A 21,774-nucleotide genomic window follows, 5' to 3' on the forward strand; every position below is an offset into this window, starting at 1 on the left:
GACCTACCGTACCATATACGGTACACTTGTTATATTTTTTTTTTGCAGGTACTCGCATAATATTTTTAATATTATTTGGTATTTATGTCGAAAAGAAGAATAGTGCTCATCGGAAAAAATACGCCAGTGCAATTGAATGCTGATAATAGTGCAGATTTATTGAACAAGTTTCGTAAATTTATTTTTTCTGCGGAGACATGGCTTCCAACAGGTAAATATACTACAATTATATAATTTATACAAATAATTTCCATCTTTTTATAAAACTAAAATACTTCTTGTTTCATTGTGACATTTGAATATCCTAATTATTTATTTATTTTTTAGTTATTTAGACATGAATAATGGTGTACCCTATTTGGTACGGTAGGACTATATGCCATTTCAATTAACTTTTTTTTGCTTTTCAGACCATTATCCCTGAATGACATCTTATCTTTATTGGAAGAGGGGGATGTTGAGACAACCGAAGGTGAAAATGATGTATTCATACTTCCGCCTGATAATGCGAATGCAGAACTGACAGACGAGGACTCTGGAGACGAAGATCAGGTCAATGTCAATAATCTACCTCCCAGCTTGCTCAGAGCGGACGCAGAGCTACGTCAACCCGCTACAGTTAGTTTGGACAACATTGGGGATCCGGACACGAATGATGAGCCCCTTCATAAAGTTTTAAAAAAATATAACTGGAGGAAACGGGATTACGAAGGCTCACTATCATTATGGCGACCTGATTACCACGTCCCTCAGGAAAAATCACCACTAGAATGGTTTTCTTTGTTTTTTTCGGAGGATGTTTTTGATTTATTGACCACTGAGACGAACAGGTACATAGGAAGAAAAAACCTTGCTGCTGATATAAAAATAGAAGAGATGAAGTGTATGATTGGTGTTCTGTTAGTAAGTGGCTATTCCTCGGTAAATAGAAGACGAATGTATTGGGAGAACTCGCCTGACGTGAAGAATGAGCTCATTGCTAGTGCTTTATCGAGAGACCGCTTTTCCTACATATTTTCAAATCTACATTGTATGGACAACCATCAGTTAGATTCTTCTGATAAATTTGCAAAAGTTCGGCCACTTATGAGCAAATTATCTGCCAAGTTTCTAGACCACTGTCCCCACAAAGAAAACCACAGTGTTGACGAAGCTATGGTGCCTTATTTTGGTCGACATGGATGTAAACAATTTATTCGTGGCAAACCCATACGGTATGGGTTCAAACTGTGGGTAGGAGCTACTGCGGGGGGCTATATAGCTTGGTTTGAGCCTTACCAAGGGGCCACTACAATTTTGAACGCCAGATATGCTGAATTAGGCCTTGGGGCTAGTGTAGTTTTGACATATTCAGATAAACTAATGAAACTTGAGCTTGGATCCAGATATCACTTATATATTGATAATTTTTTTACCGGGTTACCGTTGGTTGAAGAGTTAACAAAAAGGAATATGGGTGTAACGGGCACTATAAGAGAAAATCGAACAGGAAAATGTCCTTTGATAGCTAATAAAGAAATGAAGAAGAAGGAAAGAGGAGAGTATGATTATCGTGTTAGTGACTCCATTATAATCTGTAAATGGCATGACAACAGCATTGTTACAGTTTGCTCAAATTCAACGGGGATATTACCGTGTCATAAGGCAGAGAGATACTCACAACAACTAAAAAAGAAAATTAGTGTATCTCAGCCTCACTTGATTCAGAAGTATAACCAAAATATGGGTGGTGTCGACTTATCTGATCAAAATATTTCGTCAGTCAGAACTAGCATCCGGGGAAAAAAGTGGTACATGCCCCTTATTTTGCATTGTCTTGACATGTCAGTGCAAAATGCCTGGCTACTTTATAGATACAATGGTGGCAAACAAGATTTATTGTATTTTAGACGTCGCATAGCTATATCCATAATTGAATCGAATAAGTCTCGAAGCAAGCCTGGACCTAGCCGACAATCATCTCTAACTATGGATTCCCGATTTGATGACAAGGGTCATTATATAATAAAACAGCCCGATAATAAAAGAACGAGATGTGGACATTGCCACCGACAAAGCCCAGCAAGATGCATCAAATGTAATGTTGGATTGCATGTTGAATGCTTTCTTGCTTACCACACAAAATGCTAATTTAGTGTATGTTTTTCTTGTATTTTTAATAAGTTTTCATTTGCTGCGGTTTTTTTTATTCTGATTACATTTTTAAATAACTATGAACAATAAACAACTTTTTTCTCATTTTTACGGTATTTTTCTTACTCCAAATCCTACTGTACCATATGTGGTACGGCTATTTCCCAGACCCCTTTTATTTCAGGATTTTAATTTTTTAGGTTTTCCTAATATTTAGACCCCTATCAACCTATATACTAAGAAAAAAACAAACATTTTAGAAAAAAATAGTTTCAGGACTAAATGGGTTAAAGTATAGGACAATTACTGCTTGCTTCATCCAGGGGTGCACTATCAAAAATCCGTGTCTGGCTGTTAATAACAACATTTTTTTTTTAAGTTTATTATCAGTTATCTAGTACTCATAAACACTCTTTGCCTCGTTTATCACTAGATGCCGGTGTATGAAAGTTGTGAAATATTAAATTATGTGACGTAATGGGTGTACTGTACGAGAAATGGTATTTTTATTAAGTATCCATACATTGAAACTTTAGTGCCACGTGCGTTTACAGATAAGATAAGAATCAAGTGACAGTTATCTAACAATTGAATAAAACTATCAAACTCGAATCAAATCTGAAATACGTAAACACTTGAGCTTATCTCAAAAGATGACCTGTTTTGTAATTATTACAATGTCACCGTTATTAAGCATAAAAGCATTTATACATTGTACCTGGTACATAATAAAAAAAAAAACAAATCTTTTTTTGTTAATCACTCAAATGCGAGAATTACATCCACCACCTACCCGTCGCTTACTTAAGCTTCGTGAACTATATCACTCGGCTATCCTCGCAGACGAATTTACTATGACAAACCAGGTTTTATTACAAATCTTTTCTAGTACTAAACAAATTCATGTTCCTATTATTTAAAGAGTCAGTGTAATGATGGTGACATCATTACTGCATAACATAAAGTCATTTATCATTATAATAGTGTGAGCCGATGCGTAACGAAATAATAAATATCACGGCATGTTCTAATGCGCATGCGTGGATAAAGTATGTTATTGTGACACTTGAAGGCTGGCCATGTGTGATGGGGACTACCGTCTAAAGGACTGTGGGACTGCTGGGTTCCTACTAGAGGCATAGACGAAATTCTTTGTCAGGGATATTGTGTAAGTAGCAGACCGTGAGAGGGTCTGTCAAAATTATATTTACATGAAGAAATTATTACGGTTTTATTGGTTTGGCAATCTTTTCACAAATAACACATTTTCCTTGCTGGAGAGAAAAAAGTATAAAAGTTTATGTTCGTCTTTCTTAGATCCAAACAATAGTCGTGACAAAAGAGTGTCAAGAAGCAATTAACGTTAAAAAGCATCGATTAATTACCTTTACATAGGCATTGATAACATGTTATATTTGCTTACGAATCATGAAAATCAACTTTACCATTTCGAGTTAAACTTCAAAATGTCAAAGTTCGCAACTTTTACGAATGCTTGTAAGCAATTATGTGCCAGTCGCTCGGCGCCAGTAACTCGCTCAGTCCACTATCTCTAGCAAGGTCAAGTGACCAGTAACTAGAGGTTATTGACTATTTATAATTTTTGAATTCCATTTAAATTTTATTGTTACCGCATTTTAAGTGCAACCGCATAACTTTATGTTTGCGTAACATTACATTCTAAATAAAAGTCAGTAGAGTATATTTTAGTCTGTTCTTGTAATTTTAGTTTGTTTTGTTATTGCATGAACTTGATAAAATAATTTCCTAAATGCAATTGGTTTTAAATGGTCTTTAGTTGTAATGTACAAAACTTAATGGAATTTAAATGCTGTTTAATAAAATAGATTGCTTTAAAATTGTTAATCCTAAATATTTTAAAATTAAGTTATTAAATAAATCTCAGAAAATGGAGTAAAGCAGCCCCGAAATTCGCCAACATGTCCAATTTGTTCTCAACATAAAGTGCTTATGTAAACGCTTAAAACTTGCACATAAGCTTATAACCTAGATTCCTGCTCACCCCGCGTGCAGACTGCATGCTGCACGCCGGCAACACATTACCTCGCACGGCTCCCCGGGGCGGCGCGCGACACTCGCACGATAACCTGGGGAACCACTACTCAGCACAAAATGTGCTTACATGTTGCCACGAGCACGCTCTTACTAAACTAGTCCACTTCACTGCAGAGATTATAAAGGGAATTTCATGGAAAATACACTAAAACAGCGATGTTTTCGGCAATATTTTGTATTATGCAACGAAAGTCTGAATAATAAAACCTCTTTTGGTGCTACGAGGAATAAAATGTTTTGAAACACAATTTTGTATCTTAGTATTTCTACATTACTCTGGCTAGTACAGGATCTGTAAGTGATTCAGTTGTAATACGAAAACCTTGTGTCACATTTCAACTGCAGGTAATACCTCGGTAGTCTGGTCGTGTCCCACATAATGAAGAGGCTGCGTGTGACTGGGCCCTTTCATCCCGGGCCGCGATAACGGCCCTGTTTCAGCGTACCCCACATTCAAAGGCCCATCTTTTGAGCTTTTATCGTGTTCCGTCGTGTGTACTCTACTGTTCAACTTATTCTAGGATTTCTAATCATCGTTTGTACTTTATTTGAATTCGGATCAAAGGGTTAATCTAGGCTGGAGAGCACTACGGAGGCTGAAAGGTCAGGGACGTTCATCATGGGCTCTAGTGGCGTTTAATGTACTTATTCATTAGAATAAGGATTTTATTCATTTAGTTGTAATCTATTATATACGTCATTTAAATGACTTTATAGATTAAAGAAAAAAATGTATGAAAGATTTAATAATTCGTTGATTTCCCTCTTTTATATCAAAGCCAATATTAATTTCCCAGCAACACACCTTGTAAATGCCTAGGGCTGCGGCGGCGGTGGCGGTCAGTCGATTCCATACTGTGCAAAGGCTTTTGATACGAACTGTTGACTGAAGCCAATCAAGAGCATGGTACTTGCTACACTATACAAAACAAAGCAGAAGGATTACTACTCGTAATAGTTCGCTTTTTACACTATAATAAAATTAATATAACTTTTCTAGCAATCAAAAACAGAAGGCAGCTAGGTATATTAAATTGAGCTCCAGATCAATTTTATTTTATTTTTTAATGTTGCCACAATTTTTATAAACTCTTAAATTGAAAATTTCATTGTAAAACCCTTAGCTATTCTTAGAGGATCTCCCGCAGCAGGCTGGCCTCACTAATGGGTTAATTTATCTCAGCAAGCAGGCTCTAACCCGCGGAGGTTAATTGGGTTCATTCGAGGCCAGTCAAGACGTTGTATTGAATCAGTGCCACACAATGCTAGCTTCAGCATGTACTGGCTGGCAACAGGCAACTTGTATAGATACTATGTTGATGTAAAGGACTGTGGACTGAGGGACGTTGATTGGCACGGTGACGTGTGTGTTATTGATTTTCTACACCTAGATTCAAGTTAGAGCGATTTTAATTTAGTTTTGTGTGCCTTGAAGTTAGTCTTCGCAGATAAAAAGGTGTCGGTTAGTAAGGATCCATTTGGAAAAAATGTCAGTCTTACTAAATGTAATAATTTAAGATCGCTTGATTGAGCATCAGCTTTCTGCTCTGCTATTCATTTGGCTCGGCTAGTGAGTGAAGGGCTGTTCAGGGCACAGGGGAGGCTATCGGCTATCGACAGCGGCTAATTGCCGGTCGGCCACATCCTCCGAGCCGCTCACTTTGTTGTCCCACGCGCTATTGCTTATGCTTTTATACATCAGTACGCTAGACCGTCGGAATTATTAATAGAAGTGCTTTTTCGTTTACTCCTCTCTTTCATCTTAACTGATGTAGTTAATATTTAAAACTTTAAAAAGGTATATAAAAAAATGATTAACGTTTTTAAATTGGCCTTTTTTACTAATTTTAAAGAAAGCCTTGGTTAACGTCTGAGCAATGTTATGAATTAACCTTTTTCTACATTATACACTTACAGACCCTAAAATACCATGTTTTCAACGTCCCAACACCTGTCTGTTCTTATATGTAAACACATACAACTCCTAAGTTCTATCAGAAACCTTTTTAGATGGACAACAAGTAAGAACAAACAATATATGTACTTTGGCTCGAAGTAATAAACTCTGTGACAAATGGAAGTCCATACTCACATGTCCATCAACAGCTCGTTCAGGCTTAGTCTCCAGACATTCGGAGCGAAAACTAACGCGTAACTCAATGAAGGGAAACTTAGGAAATAGAACGACTTCCACATTTCACCAAACACATCTTTTTATTTCCGAAAAAAGACAATTCAAGTTATTCAGACGTAGTTAGACTTTATAAATTGGTAAAGTTTGTTAATCTCCGCGATCTTACCTATTGGCATAAATAAACGTGATTCAATAAATATAGACGTTAACGAAAAAACTTTTATTGCCTTCAGAACAATTTATTGTAAAGATTCCTTTTAGAACAAAAGTCTTGGCATAAATTAATGGTAGTTTCTTCAAGGATTAAAAAATTCTTATATGTAAAATCAAATCAAATTTATCCTAGTCTGTTTTAATAAACATTATATTATTCCTACAAACAACAAACATTGTTAGGAAATACAGGGTCAATCTGTGCCAAGTAATCGTCAATATTACTGTCATATGTCACCTATCTCGAGTGTGAGATGGACTTGAATTAAATATCGACTGATTTAATGAAATGATATTTTATCCATTAGTTTGTTTAAAAGCTTTAGTTACACTAAACTTTGTAGATCATTGTCTTACAAAAATATTTCGTAATTATATAGTTATAGGTATAATTATAGAACGTAATTAGTAGCCGAAACTATACTCATTATTATAAAGTCGACGTGATAACATTACTAGCTTCCAATATAAATAAAATAAACAGTTATTTCAACAAATTGTAATAAATAACTTGAACTATCAAACGATCACATTAATATAATTAAATTGACACTTTCAACAGCTGCCTGTCTGTTATTACCCATTGTGTGTGTGATACGCACAGACATACAGAATCACATAATTATGTAGTAGCGAAGCGGGTCACGTTGCGTTGATAACATTAGTTTTTTACAATACAACAATACAGCGTGTATCAATATAATACATACACTTATTGTATACCTCTGGAAGCCAGCAACCTTCTATTAAAGCGAGACGGTGTTTTATAATATGTATAGCACCATCTCTTTTCTATAACTACAAAAATACTACTTTAAAAGGCAGTGGTGGGGCTTGTGTACCGAGTTCTGTTCCAACGTTTACCACTGAGTAGGTAACTCTGCAATGAATGGAATATGATGACGAAATAAATAATTTGCAATAACTACTGCAAGTGCTAATACTGATGGCAATGTTCCTGCTGAACTAATGAGCCTGGCTGTAACGATTTTGAAAGAACAACAACATCGATTCCTGGGAATACTTGACATTTTGACAATTATGTTTTATTTAAATATTCTAACATAGTGAAGTATTTGCAAAAACAATTTAAAAGTATGTTTTTCAAATTAAGTTAAATGAAGTCGAATTAAATTTTGCCGTTGATAGTGTATCAACATTTTGTCATAATTTAATAAAACAATTTTCAATACAAGTCTTTTCTTAGACTTAAATAAATCTCTAGAATTTGTAGTACACGTACCTCAAATGCAATAATAGAAAATGTTTGCCGAAGGATTTAGTTTAAAAGGTAAATTAATAAATTACATTTGTTTCGGTTTGTAACATTTTCTCAAGTTGTTTTGAGAGCAAGTCACGCCGCGCGTTTCTTTCGAAAACACAAGTTCTAAAAGCAATAGGTTAGGTACTAATATCTACAATATTATTATATACCTAACTTTTATAATTAAAAGATCTTGATATGGATGTCGCCCGGCATGAAACAATATTTTGTTCAATCATTATTGTGGATAGTCGAAAATAAATTAACTTTCTAAAATAAACACTTTTTTCTCATAATACTAGACTATTTTTCTTGTCATGCCATATTTTTATTCTTGGAATTCATTTTATGGTTACAGAAAATAGTCTGTTTATCAATAACAGAATACATTTGAGTACTATGTATTGGTTGCTTTCTTAAAATTACAATAGTGTAATCGAATGTTTCTGCTACACACTAGATTTGCAAGACTTTTTAAATATCTTCATTATATTTTCACTTTCATGCATATTACAAATGAAATGTTATGCAGAATGGTATGGTATGGACCGGTATGTGCAGATTAGAGGATTTGTAGTCTATACAAGTCTGTCGTCGGTGGTTTGTAGCGTTCCGTGTATTTCCAAACAAAGCAATTCATGAAACATTTGCCTCGTTCAGTGGGCACGTAACAAACCATATGGACGAAATAAATCACGATTCCATTGCTACTCATGTATTATTTGAGCGCAGCTAAACCGCTGCTCGGCCGGCGGTGGACGTGACGCGCTGATTGGATTAGGATAAAGGTTTTAGTGGACGATGGCGTAACGTGTTTGTTGGTTCTTGTTTAGTATATTATTTATTTTTAGACAAATATGTATGTACTAGACTTTGTATAGTGAATTTGAATCCAAAAAAAATCTAAGCAACTGAATATTATTAACATTTATCAGAACATGAAATCTTTTATAGAAAATATGCCTTGTTTGTTACACCTTATTGCTAAGTTACCTTAATGCTAGAGTTGTAAATGAAAACAAAACCCGTGAGGGCCTTCCGCCACGCGTCGGGCAGCGGCGGGTGGCGGCGGTTTGGAACTAATGTCCGTTTTGTGGTGATACGACGATGACTCCACGCGCCTACGCAAGTCAAAACATATTTACACATGTTGAAAAATAGCCTAGACTAGGATGTTTAACCTTGTTTAACTTAGGAATTAAAGGAAAGAAGACACGTCGCTGAATTAGTAAATTAATATTCTCGGTACACCTTTGAAAAATAACATGCTGTATAATAATGTATTGGTAAAAAATAAATTCGTTGTCTTTTAAACATCGATCCAACTAATTTGTTTCGACTCTAACCCAATGCAAGAGTTCGAATGATGAATATTCAATATTGAAGTTAATAGTTCTTTAACTTAGGGGAGGATCCTATTGAAATAATAATAAGCTTTCAATGCATCTTTCAAATAGGTTTTAAGAACTTTTTTACTTTAAACTTCTTGATCGACATTATGAATTTTTAGGTTTTAAGTGTTCTTTTAGGTTTAGCGCAATAAATTATGATTATGTTACTGGCACACGGTTTGCATATGAAATCTAATAATTCTTAGAAATTCATTGAACTTTTTTTTCATTTAAAAAGTGTTTAACTGTTCTTCACTTTGTTCTTCATATTTGCTTTAAAGTACAGTATACACACAATTTTATAGAATCCATAAAATGAAGCTCTAAATACAGTCTATTAGTAGTTACTCATTTCAACGCTATAGTTGTAAGCTTTCCATTGACAAGCCTAGTTGTTAGACATTCCTGTTGTTCGAAGCCAGCGAGTCATGAACAGTGAACTAAGGAGATGCACGCGTTGTATAATGAAGTATTGTGCGCGTTAAGTACACGGCTTTATTAGGCTTTCTAAAGAGTTTTGTGTTTCATGTTCACATGTGGAATTGGATTAATGTGCACTGTCCTACATAACAGATTTTTTAAATTATACATTACTATTTTTTGGAAAATAAAATTGATTTATTTTTTAACTCTTAGTGTAGGTTCAAATAAAACAGACCTTTTTTTAAGCTTTTCGAATACTAGTCCAAGAAATACGAATAAAAGTATTATTGAATTAGAATTTGTAGAAAAGGCAGTGAAGGCCTTTATCTATCGGGCTGGGGGTAATACTTGGCGCTGTAATAAATCCCTAGTAAGGCCATCTGTTCACTATAACTGCGATCCGATTGTTCGTCTGGCGTCTGACTGATTAATATTTAAATTCGATAGTCGTATTTTTTCCAAAACTCTGCATAGTTGAACCCTTGCTTTATGGTTTAACAGGTTGATTGGACGTCAAAAAAACGTTAACTATCAATGTTTTGTGAGAGATAAATTGAACTGAACGTGTTTTATTTGCAGCAGACTGTAATGATGTTTGAAAATATACAAACTGGACATAATTATTACAAAATATACGTTATCGATAGTAGTAGCTCATTATAACAAGACTACAGTATTTATTGACTCACATAAGGATGTACTTTTTTCAATATTACATTTTTTTCTAAAGATACCAAGTTTGTTTTTATTCATGTGAGTACTCATTATACATGTATATTATATAAGTATACTAGTACTATAATAATGCCCTCCATGTTCCAGAGAGCTCGCTGGGCGTGCGGCACGGGATGGCGTGCCTCATGTTCTTCGCGACGACGGTGTCGTACGCCACGCGCGTCTCCATGAGCGTCGGCATCGTCGCCATGACCTCCAACAACAGCCACGGTTTCCCGGTAAGAGACCTTCTGAGAATCTACTCATAATACTCAAATACTGCAGTTTTTCGTCGAGCTAGTAAAAAAAAGAATGGTTTTAATTTAAATTGTGTTATAGTTGATGAGATAACAGCACTTGCACTTGCAAACCAATCAAATAAATATTTCAATACGCTATCACCTTCTCATTATATAGTGTATCAAAAGTGTAATATTATCAAAACCCCGTATAACTATTTTATTCTGAATTCCTATAAATAATACATAGTTTGCAGCATAAAAACGTGTTGCAAGCTGTTTGTTCAAATAACAGGTTTTTGTAGCCCCATGAGTACTGAAAACGCAAGTTCGCAAATAATCGTAAGTGTCGACTAACAATGCTGTTAATAGTTAACAATGCTGTTTTATTTGCGATGCGAAACTAAACCGAGGACTTATTGTCCTTCTAATAGAGCGTTTAGATCCCTTTATTTGGTCTTTAGTTTTTAGTAAGCACAAAGGAACGTAGGGTTGTAACGCTTAAGCAGGATTTTAATAATGCAAAAGCAGAACGTTTAGCTTTTTAAGTTAAATAGTTTTAGGTGTACAGTAAAATGGCGACTGTAGTTTTTCTTTAAAAAATATCTTCTTTCATAAAATCAACTCTTGTTTTATTACTTTTGAAATAGAATGCAAAAAAAACAACATGAAAAGGAAAACTGCTTATTGAAAACTTTACAGCTTTTTTTATACTGCAATTTAAACAATGGTAAAGATGTCTCATTGCTCTAAATTAAATGTTGTCTGAAGGAGTATCATCCCTAGTCAAGCCTTTATAAAAAATCTGTCGCAGACAGCTCTAGTGGTATTTAAACAAAAACGCTATCGTTTGAGATTTGTTCGCACTAACGACACAAGCACGACTACCAACAAAAACCTCATGTCTTCTGTGTGTAATGACAATCATATTATGTGTGTTGCTAGCTGTCAACGTTAGAAATGTTTTATTAGGAATGAACACTTAACACGCCATTTTTAGTGGTCATTTCGGTTTTTTTTTTAGACTTGATTCAAGAAGTTGATATAATTCAATTTAAGTTCAATTCTAAAAATCTTTTATTAAGACAGTACAAACAATTACAGAGGTATTGAATAATCTCTAGAAGACGCTTTATCAGCTGTTTATGACGACACAAAATAAATATGCCTCGTAAATTGACAGTATTGGTAGTTGGAACCGTATAATGGTGCCATAATGTTGGTTATGGGCCATTATTTAAATGTTCAGTACACGTTGTACCCGAGGAACTATTGCCGGTCTCTCTATATCTACAACGGCAATTTACAGATAAATCGTACATTTATGGCCTTAATCAGTTCTTTAGATCGAATTTCTTTTTTTGTGATGCTAGTGCAAAAAAGGGTCGTACCCATTTGGAAATAATGAGGTGGTTCAAAAGTCTTAGCGTTATAATAAAATCATGCTTTGCAGTATATCCGTTGTAAGCTATCATTACGTTTGACCAGGTTTTCGACTGGAGCCGCAGCACGCAGGACACCATCCTGTCCTCCTTCTTCTGGGGCTACATCGTGCTGCAGATCCCGGCGGGCTGGATCGCCGGCCGCTTCGGTGGGAAATACCTCATGCTCATCTCCATGGCAACCACCGGCGTCATCAACCTCGTGCTGCCCATCGCTGCTATAAAGGTGAGCTCGTTTGGAGGATCTATGTAAAAAAATACCAAGAAATAATAAATTTTAACATTAACAATAAAAGCTTTCGCAGAATTACATCTAGTAATGAAAATCCTAACTAAATGAATACAGCTGTGGCAAAGAATACCTTCTAAGATAATAAAGAAGAAGTGTCCCAGTGAAAATTTGACTAGCATTTGGGCAAGAGCCAGCGCTGGCTATAATATTATCAGCGTCTTAGAACACCCTCATAGTTTTCAGTACACGCCTACCGAACTTGGCACCGGTTCCGCCATCTCAGTAACTATTTTGATTGTAATACCTTGAATTTTGTTGGTCATAAAGTTTGTATCGTTTGTAGGTATGTAACCAGTTTTGGTTTTGAAAAACAAAAATACTTATTTTGGAATTTAAGTTTTTATTAAGTGTTAGTTTTCTGGGAATCTTTTTTTTCATTTGAGCACGTTTTGTTGCTAACTAGAAAGGTTTATCTAATGTAACAGCAGTATTCTTTGATTAAACTCTATTCGGAAGTCGATTGGAAAAGTAACGTCTTTGATCAAATGCCGCCTAGCCACGCGTCCTTTAGCAATAAGTACTTTTATTAATATAAATTCATTAATGATTAAATTTTGTAACATTTACCCTAGTAAAAAACTGTCGATAACGTGTTAACACCTACAGGGGCCTCATGATCCGTGAGACCAATTGTAAAAAGTCGTTAAACCATTTTGCATAGAAACTTTTATGCATTTATTTTAGACCATGCATTATGAACAAACATATGCAACTTTAAATGCGCATCCAGCTACGTAAGAGCAACAAAAGCTATTTAAACTCGACATAATTTAAACCGCAAGTATGTGAGTGCTGGAAAATTCCAGAAAATTCGAGTGTTTGTTGAAAATGTCGGCGCGAGGCGATGTGGACCCCGCGATTAATTTCAGCATACTGACCGCTCAGCTTTGTGCTCTTAGAATATACTGGGGAATATCTCTTGAGGACAAATATATTTGAAATTTAAAACAGAGCTCCGTGATATGATGGGCGTTTAACATAAAACCTCGGTACACAGTCTGTACGTGGCGTGGCCGTGATGTATTGATTCGAGTGCTTTATGGCTTAAGACTACTTTTACACAAACGCTGTGTCATTTGTATACAAAATTTACGATGAAAATGTAAGAAACACATTTTTCTGCATTTAAATGGAATTTAGGTCAAACCAAAATCCCTCTATCACTTTACTTTAAATAACAGTGACAATTTGCAAACGTGCGATTAATTCCCAACCGAAAAGAAAACATGTTTGTAGCGATAGAATATTGTTGACGCGACGATTTCAGCATCTCTATTGACAGATCATTATTATTCTGTGCGTATCACGTCGCGACGTTTCTAGATACCAAGCTTTTTTCCCTTCTGACAAATGGAATTTTCGGTCTTCATAAAATACTTATTTTGCCGATTGAATAAAAATGTGTTATCATGGCTCCTTTTTCACGGTATAAGGTACTATTTACACTCTTAATCTTTTAATATTTTTTCTCACGGCTGAAAATTACTTGTCACTGTAATTGATTGAAGTAACATGAGAGGAATTTACAATTACATAATATCAATTTGTTTTTCGTATGCGCCTTATACGTGTAAGCAATACTGCAGTCTTCACCCAAAATATTATATTAAGTTGAAGCCTTAAATTGATGCAACCAAAACTCAGGTCGCGATTGCTGAACCAGCGAGATATTGATGTAACTCGTCATTTTATGAAAGCAATCTCTCCTGACAGCGAGTGGTATTGGACGTCGGAAAGAGATCCATCGGCCGCCATGTTTTACTTCGTGGACATATTTCCGATTGTTCACATAAAGTGTTGGGTCACACCTGAGTCTTATGTAGATTTACCTACATCAAGTCCAATATTGGAGCTAGAAGATTTAGTTTGTGTAGGCAGGTCAGTGGGTAGGTACGATATGTACCTCAATGGAGAAACAGATTTTTTCTTTTCATAAATACAGTTTCAAAAAGAATCCGTGAGTTCATTCTGATCACTTATTCAGTAAGAAATGAACTGCATCAATTTTTTCAGAGAAATGTTCGAAATATGTTTCGCGTGAAGCTATTGGGATATCGCTTGCTGTTGTGTTTACAGAGCGCGGAGGCAGTAATGCGTGTTTGTGGTGTTTGCACGGAAACGCTGCGTAAACATTCCGTTACTCAATCGCTCGGGGATTTTCCTAGGATTTCACTTTTACTACTTCATTTTGTATAGAGCCATTTAACGCAAATGGAGACAATACAATTTAAAATTCGTAAAAACAATAGATCTGGTTAATTGCTTTAAAATAAACAGAATTGATATTGTTATATGGAATAGTAATAAAAGTATTATAAAATTGGTACCTAGGCATGCAACACCATCAAAAATCCGAATCCCATTAAAATGTCTTTGAAAATCACACTGAATTATTTCAAAACAGATTTATTTTGACTCAGTTATGATAAATGCTATGATATTGGCTAGCAATTAATCTGCGAGCGAGCACGTTTCTGTTCAATCAAAGCGCGGAGGTTACGGATGGGAGCGGCGCGCGGCGAGGATACTATTGGCAGGCGATGTATCCCGGGGCCGCGCGATACCGACAAAATGTGAGCATTTATTATCCACTGGGGTTAAGGCGAAGGTACAAACACAACTTTAAAAAATAAAAGTTTTTTATTGTTATTTTTGCTTATGCCGCCGCACATTACGTGTCATGAATTTTATTGCAGTTTTACATTAAAAAAAAAGTAGCTCTCGTGCAGGCAAATTCTTACTTATTCATGTTTAACGAATCAAGTCGTGCCCGAACTAGTTGGGCTATTGCTATAAATACGCGTGAGTCAACCATTATTAACTAATAATTATAAAATTTATTTTGTTATTTACTTGTAAAATTATAAAGATAAATTATACTTAATATGGTTTGATTCGTTTGACGACGTAAGGAGAAGAGATATTTTCATATTTTTTTTTATAAAATCTGCAATTATTTAAAATGTTTAATAAAAATCCTGGATCTTCGAACCCTTAAGATTCAAAAGTCAAGACAAATAGCTGGGATCGCACATTAGGATGGTTTATTAGGGCTACATTTGTCTGAGAAGCCATTCGTCACGATGATACTATCAGACAATATAATTCTACAAAATGGAATGAGAAATGTTCTCCAACCTGATAGCCCAGTCCATCTGTTACTTGTATTTTTTATGACTTTCATATTACGTTTTGGTACCTGAAGTGGTAACATGACTCGTGGTTCTCGAAAACTCTTAAGTGTCGGTATTGTATAGTTTGTTTCAAACTTTCACTGTAAATTCAATTCAATTTCTATTTGTGCAATAAATTATAAAAACACTATAAAATACTTGTGAAGTATAAAGATTGTTTTATTGGACGCCTGACTGGTTTCAGTAAGGGCTAACTAAAAAAAACAATTTAATATCAAATAAAATGTTTCACGACAGCTGTTACATATGAAACATATAAAAATGATTTTTCTTTGAAGTTATACTATATGTTTGAAACTCGCAAGACAATGTTTCATTAAGAAACTTTTCAAACATGTGAGGAAAGAATGCCTTATTAAAGTTTATAGAAGTGCAAGAGGTGGGGCGAACTACACCGGCCACCGCTAACGAGCTCCGTAAAGAAAGCTAAGCCCAGTCTTAGGAGCTGCGAAGCGACCGCCGCGCATCATGGAAATAGTTGCGCTTACTAATTGCTATTTAAAGTCTCGGTATAACAAACCTGTACACAACTTAAGTCTTTAATTCTAGCGAGTTAAAAGTTTGTTTAATTTTACTTATGTTTGTGTATAATGCAAGTACAGTATTTTATTATTAAATAAAATAAATATAATAAATACCGCTACGAATCGTTACTGGATGTTCAATCTAGTTCCAAGCCTTGTAAGAATAAGAATTTTATACATTGTGTATACGTAATGACTTTTACGAGACTAGGCTTTTTGCAATCAAAAGCCTGCTACAAAACGGCATAACCCTACGAAAATACAGTGTAACAGAGTTAATAACACAAACAAACAGAGAATAAATCCTCGAATTAAGTGAGGCGCTTGTTCGTGCACTTTACAGATGGCAGTCATTACCCGCGCGCTGAGAAACACCCTCACTCCTTACAACACGTATCGCCGGCGGTGTATGTAACAACGCCGACAACCATGCTCTTAATAATCTACCAAGCGTTTTGCTGATCACAGTTTTTTCATATTTGTAGTTGGTTCAGTTCAAACAAAAGTCAATCCGACAAATATTTAAATCTAGATAAAAAGTTGGCGAGCTAGATCGATGTCTATTTTATTTGGACGGTCAAAAAATGCTACCAATATTATCTGAATCCTTAACTTATCACTTTTTCAAAATCATGGCATAACATTCGATGAATCGGACATACAAGTATCGTAATCGTTTCGTGATCGTGTCGCATCTTGTGCGAGTACTCTGTAGCGCTAGTTACACAAATCAGTGTACTACGACCAAATATATCAGGGAAATAACATGAAAAGAAAAACATGACTAAGAGTTTATAGACTGTAAAACAAAGCAACGCAAACAAGCGTCCGTTTTTCCATTCGGGTAAAACAATTGAACGTCGCAGAAAAACGGTCGACAAAACAGCTGACCGATGGTTTAATTGTCACTGCGACGTTGTTCAGCGACACAGATTCTAGAACTACATGGAGCTTAGTTAATTGCAGTAATTTATCTAAGACTATCAACTAAACGAGTACTTTACTTGACAAATTAATCAGAATTATCAAATCGAGTAAGATGTTATATCAAGCTTGAACAATGTTCGAAATTAACAGTTTTTCTTTCAAGAGACCAACCCACGAATATAATTTGTCTCGTATACTATACGATAAAGCTTAGTTTATTTGCGTTACAATCGGCTCCAAGTCTATCTTGTCACCTTACTGCTATCACAGTTCTAACGTACTCTACTTGTCAGGGTGACTACGTGGCGGTGTGCGCGTGCCGCATCCTGATGGGCGTGTCGCAGGGCCTGCTGTACCCGAGCCTGCACGGCGTGCTCGGACACTGGGTGCCCGTCTCCGAGCGCAGCCGCCTCGGGACCTTCGTCTACGCTGGTCAGCTCAATACTTATAACTACATGCTAGTATGGACATGGAAAAAATGTTCAAATGTTCGACTGCCGAGTGGTTGAGGTCACCACACCAAACCCACTGTGCGCCACTTGTCGCAGGTTCGATCCCCGCGTAGGACAAGTATTTGTGTGATCCACGAATGCTTATTCTGAGTCTGGGTGTCTTTGTGCATGTGGTTTGTATGTTTGTAAAACCTCCCGAGACACAAGGATTAAATTCCATACTGCGAAAGTCGTTTTTAAAAAAAGAAATAAAAAGAAGGCTAGCACAAAAAACTAGCCAGAAACTATTTTCATCCTTGTAACTTAAGAAATATAAAAATGACAAGTTTAATGAAGCCAGACAGAAATAACCATATCCTATATTATTATATTGTGTCTGGGCCTCAAGTTATAACCTATAAATCTAACATTTAATGAAGTTACAGTACAGCACAAACGACGTCACTGTCTAGTTAGCGTTTGTTCCGTAGAGTCTTAATAATAGCTGTACCCTGTTCCAGCAATTACACCAAGAAATAAAATACGTTGCGCTAACAATCGCCAACTATCCTACTTTACTTCGTGTTTACTCGTGAAGCCCGCGTTCAATTGTTTCTTTGTAGTTTGAAAATCGTAACTTCAAAGTTAACGACTCAATTACGTGGTTGAATGTATAGTAGCCATAAATAGCGTTAATTAAGGATACTGCAGTATACCTCAGTTAGTTCTATTTGCAAAACTAAGCTATCTTGTAAAATTAATGTGTGTGTGCCTTAACTGTAAGCTGTGTTATAGCTGATAGAAAATTAACACCCTTAAAAAACACTAATAGATCCAGCCTTTAATATAATTATTAAAAAAAAACTCTTAGAAAACTATTTGTGCTAACTAACACTATGCCATCAGAGCTAGCCTCCAACTGCAGTCCTTAATTAATTTGGTCCAAAATTCGATCCCGATGCCGCTCATTCTTTACTACCAAGATTTATTAACGAGTGTTTATTATTTCTTCTTAGGCGCTCAGCTCGGTACCATCATCGAGCTGCTGTCCTCCGGCGCCCTCGCAGCCAGCTCCTGGGGCTGGCCCTCGGTGTTCTACGTGGCCGGCGTCGTCTGCATCCTCTGGTCCATCCTGTGGATGGTGTTCGGAGCCTCCAGCCCTGGCTCCAGCACGTGGATCTCTAAGGAAGAGAGGAATTACATCGAGTCTAATGCTTCCAGTATCTCTGAAATAGGACATGGTGTAAGTTATGATAACCAATATAATTTTCAATTCTCTGTACCCTTAAAAAGAACCTGGAGGCATTTGATTATTTTACTTTGTACAATAGAAATGAGATATAAAAAAAAAATATTGATCCAGTACCTATTATTATTTCATGATGAATATATCTTTATTTGTTTAGAAAATGCCGACACCATGGAAGGGTATCCTGACATCTCTTCCATTCTGGGCGATCCTGCTCGCGCACTGCGGACAAAACTTAGGTTTCTGGACATTGCTCACTGAACTGCCTTCCTACATGAAGTATGTTCTCGATGTCAATATCAAGGAGGTGAGATATCATTGTAATTTCTTAACCAATTTTCTTTTATTGCGTACCATAATTAAATTAATTCTTAATACTAATATTCCAGAACGGCAAGTTGTCGGCTCTACCGTACGTCGCGATGTACTTCCTGAGTTTCTTGTTCAGTTGGTTGGCAGACTTCCTCGTGAACAAAAACGTTATCTCCCTTGTCACCTCGAGAAGGATTTTCAACAGTATTGGTAAGTCTCTTTTTCCTCAAAATATATTGGTTCCGTTTAAAAAATACTTTCGAAACACCTTGACAATTTGTCCCATTGATCAATAATGACCCTTGATTAGCTTTTAGTATTTGTTTGGTTATATTTTGTGATGTAATCTTATTTTCTTCTACAGCTCATTGGGGTCCTGCGGTCGCTCTGCTGGGTCTATCGTACCTGCCTCCAGGAAACTTGTCGCTAGCTGTCATTCTATTAACTATAACGGTTGGACTGAATGGTGCCCATTATGTTGGGTTTATGGTAAGAATATCTAGTATATAATTTATAAATTGTTATATTTTTATCGTTCAGATGAAATTAATTCTTATTAATATGTATTGTATACCAGCTCTCTCACATTGACCTGTCTCCAAACCACGCCAGTACTATGATGGGCTTCACAAATGGCATCGGAGCGATCTTCTCCATTCTGGCACCACTCAGCGTCTCCTTTGTTGTCACTGATCAGGTAAATACTATTAATGAACTCTTATCGAAAACCTTATATCTATCAAGTTACAAGTGTATGACAATATAACCATATGTTTCCAGACGCAAGCATCTGATTGGCGGAAGGTGTTCTTCATGTCGGTGGCCTTCTACTTCTTGACGAACCTGTTCTATCTGCTCTTCATATCGGCAGACGTGCAGAAATGGAACGATCCCAAACCGTCTAAAGAATTAGGTAAGGTGCATTATACATATAACAAAAAATGTATCTATCGTCATAGTATTTTTACATTTTAACCATGCAGCCAAGCGAAAATTTTTGACACTTATTATTTAATTTTCAATTTAACAGAAGATGGCGAAAAGAAGACAGATGAAAAGAATCCAGAGAAGAACAAGAGCAATGTCGGCGAACACAAGTTTTGATGACAAACCAACTGTTTCTGATAGGACTAGTCATACGAAGTAGTGGGGACGAGTGTACGCCGGTTACACCTCGCCGAGTAGAGAGACAATACAACTAGTGATATAATGTTACGTAATTTATAAATAGAGAATTCCGGATGATAAATAAAAAATAATTGATCAGATTCAAAATATAAGGCCATGGTTGGTGACAATAAGCTAACCCTTTGAATAGGCAGAAAAACGGTGAAATTTCATTAGGAAGCCGTTAGATGGAGAAATAGCAATAGTAACTTATCTATTTAACTATAGTAGAATTCTATGTTTTAAAAATGATCCTGTGACGATCTCAGTCCAGGACTTAATCTAAAGTAACAGACATTTTTTTTTTCAAAGTCTTTACGCCTAACTATTTAGATTAAACTAATTATTTAGATAAATCATCTGCCTAAACATTTAAATTCTATAACAGCTGCTTAAAATTGATGCCCATAATTCACTTGATTAAAATTCTTCTGCCCGATCTCTGAACGGTTCATGAAGCCAGCAAGTATATAAAATAGTTGGAAGGTTTTTAAAAGTTTAAACTTTTATGTATTTTAATTAACAGTTTGAACTGTGAGTTCAGTATAAACTTTATTTGCTTGAAAAATGTTTGCTCAATTATTTGTGTGTACAAAGTTTCGAGTGGCGTATCGTCCAATTAAAACTTAGTATAATTACACACTTAAAAGCTTACCTTATTAAAATATGTCAACTTATGATGAAAAAGTCTGGAGTTTTCCAGTTGTTTACCTTTTTTAAAATATGTTTCATACACTTTGACACCAGTGCAAAGATAAGTTTTTGTAGACAATTATTTGTTTTTAAAGCATTTGTTGAAATTTTCCGCACGAAAAAATATTAAATTTTATTTTACGATAGCACAACTGCAAAGTATGAATTTGTATTTCCTTAAGTCAAATGTGTAAGGCACACTTAAGCAAACAGCTATGTGAAGCAAAGTTGCAATGTAAATAATAATAAATGCTCTCATGTCAAACAAATAGAAGCGATATTCGTTGGATGCTAGCTTAAGAAGTAATTTGATTTAAAGTACTTAATAATGAAGTAAGAAAGTATAGTGATAGTAACGGAAACCAAAGAGGATTCTGTAACGTTACCAGTGCCTTCAGTTATATGTAATAATTTATTTGTAAATATATGTACGGTGCCTTTATTCCAGGCTTGAATTAATAAATGTATTGAAAAGTATACTTGTTTTTTATACGTAATTTAACAAGCGTCAATAATGTTATGCGCGATGCAATTAAGTAAACCACTTTAAAATTCAATCTTCAGCTTCAGCTGTTGGAAACTCAACGCTTCTCCGTTATATTCCGCTGCTGTGTACAGTCTACACAGCAACAGTTTATTCCCAGAATCATGCTTCTTTGACAAACAACTTTTGTTTAAGGAAAAGCAAGTTTAACGAGGAAGTAACTTTTCGCTATAAAGTGATCTACATTTTCTCCACTTTGTTACTTCAATCAATTTAACTTGAACAAACGATGCCACTCGATTCCAGTCGAACAAAACTGTGTAGTATTTTTAAAATATGGAAATTTCCTTAACAACGACCATCTGCAATCCCTTCAAAAATTGTATTCCTTCAGTTTTACTTTAGTCACAAAGTCGAAATTTTCTCTCTCTAAAGTCATAGGTATAATTAATGGTAATAAATGGTCAGCGAT

At 35.6% G+C, this 21,774-nt stretch overlaps 1 protein-coding gene across 1 annotated transcript in view; it reads left to right on the plus strand.

Moving 5' to 3' along the window:
• The window catches only part of LOC113498630 (putative inorganic phosphate cotransporter), a 32,507-nt gene extending 11,212 nt beyond the window's left edge, over nt 1–21,295 (plus strand). The window contains exons 2-11 of the mRNA XM_026878716.1: nt 10,457–10,587; nt 12,076–12,255; nt 17,260–17,398; nt 18,414–18,640; nt 18,804–18,953; nt 19,036–19,168; nt 19,323–19,447; nt 19,536–19,655; nt 19,739–19,871; nt 19,989–21,295. Of these exons, the coding sequence (XP_026734517.1) occupies nt 10,457–10,587; nt 12,076–12,255; nt 17,260–17,398; nt 18,414–18,640; nt 18,804–18,953; nt 19,036–19,168; nt 19,323–19,447; nt 19,536–19,655; nt 19,739–19,871; nt 19,989–20,062 (1,412 nt within the window). The 3' untranslated portion in view covers nt 20,063–21,295. The remainder of the gene's footprint in view (nt 1–10,456; nt 10,588–12,075; nt 12,256–17,259; nt 17,399–18,413; nt 18,641–18,803; nt 18,954–19,035; nt 19,169–19,322; nt 19,448–19,535; nt 19,656–19,738; nt 19,872–19,988) is intronic.
• The last annotated feature ends 479 nt before the right edge of the window (nt 21,296–21,774 follow it).

Source organism: Trichoplusia ni, chromosome 11, assembly GCF_003590095.1.
Source record: "Trichoplusia ni isolate ovarian cell line Hi5 chromosome 11, tn1, whole genome shotgun sequence".
Classification (NCBI taxonomy): Eukaryota; Metazoa; Arthropoda; class Insecta; order Lepidoptera; family Noctuidae; genus Trichoplusia; species Trichoplusia ni.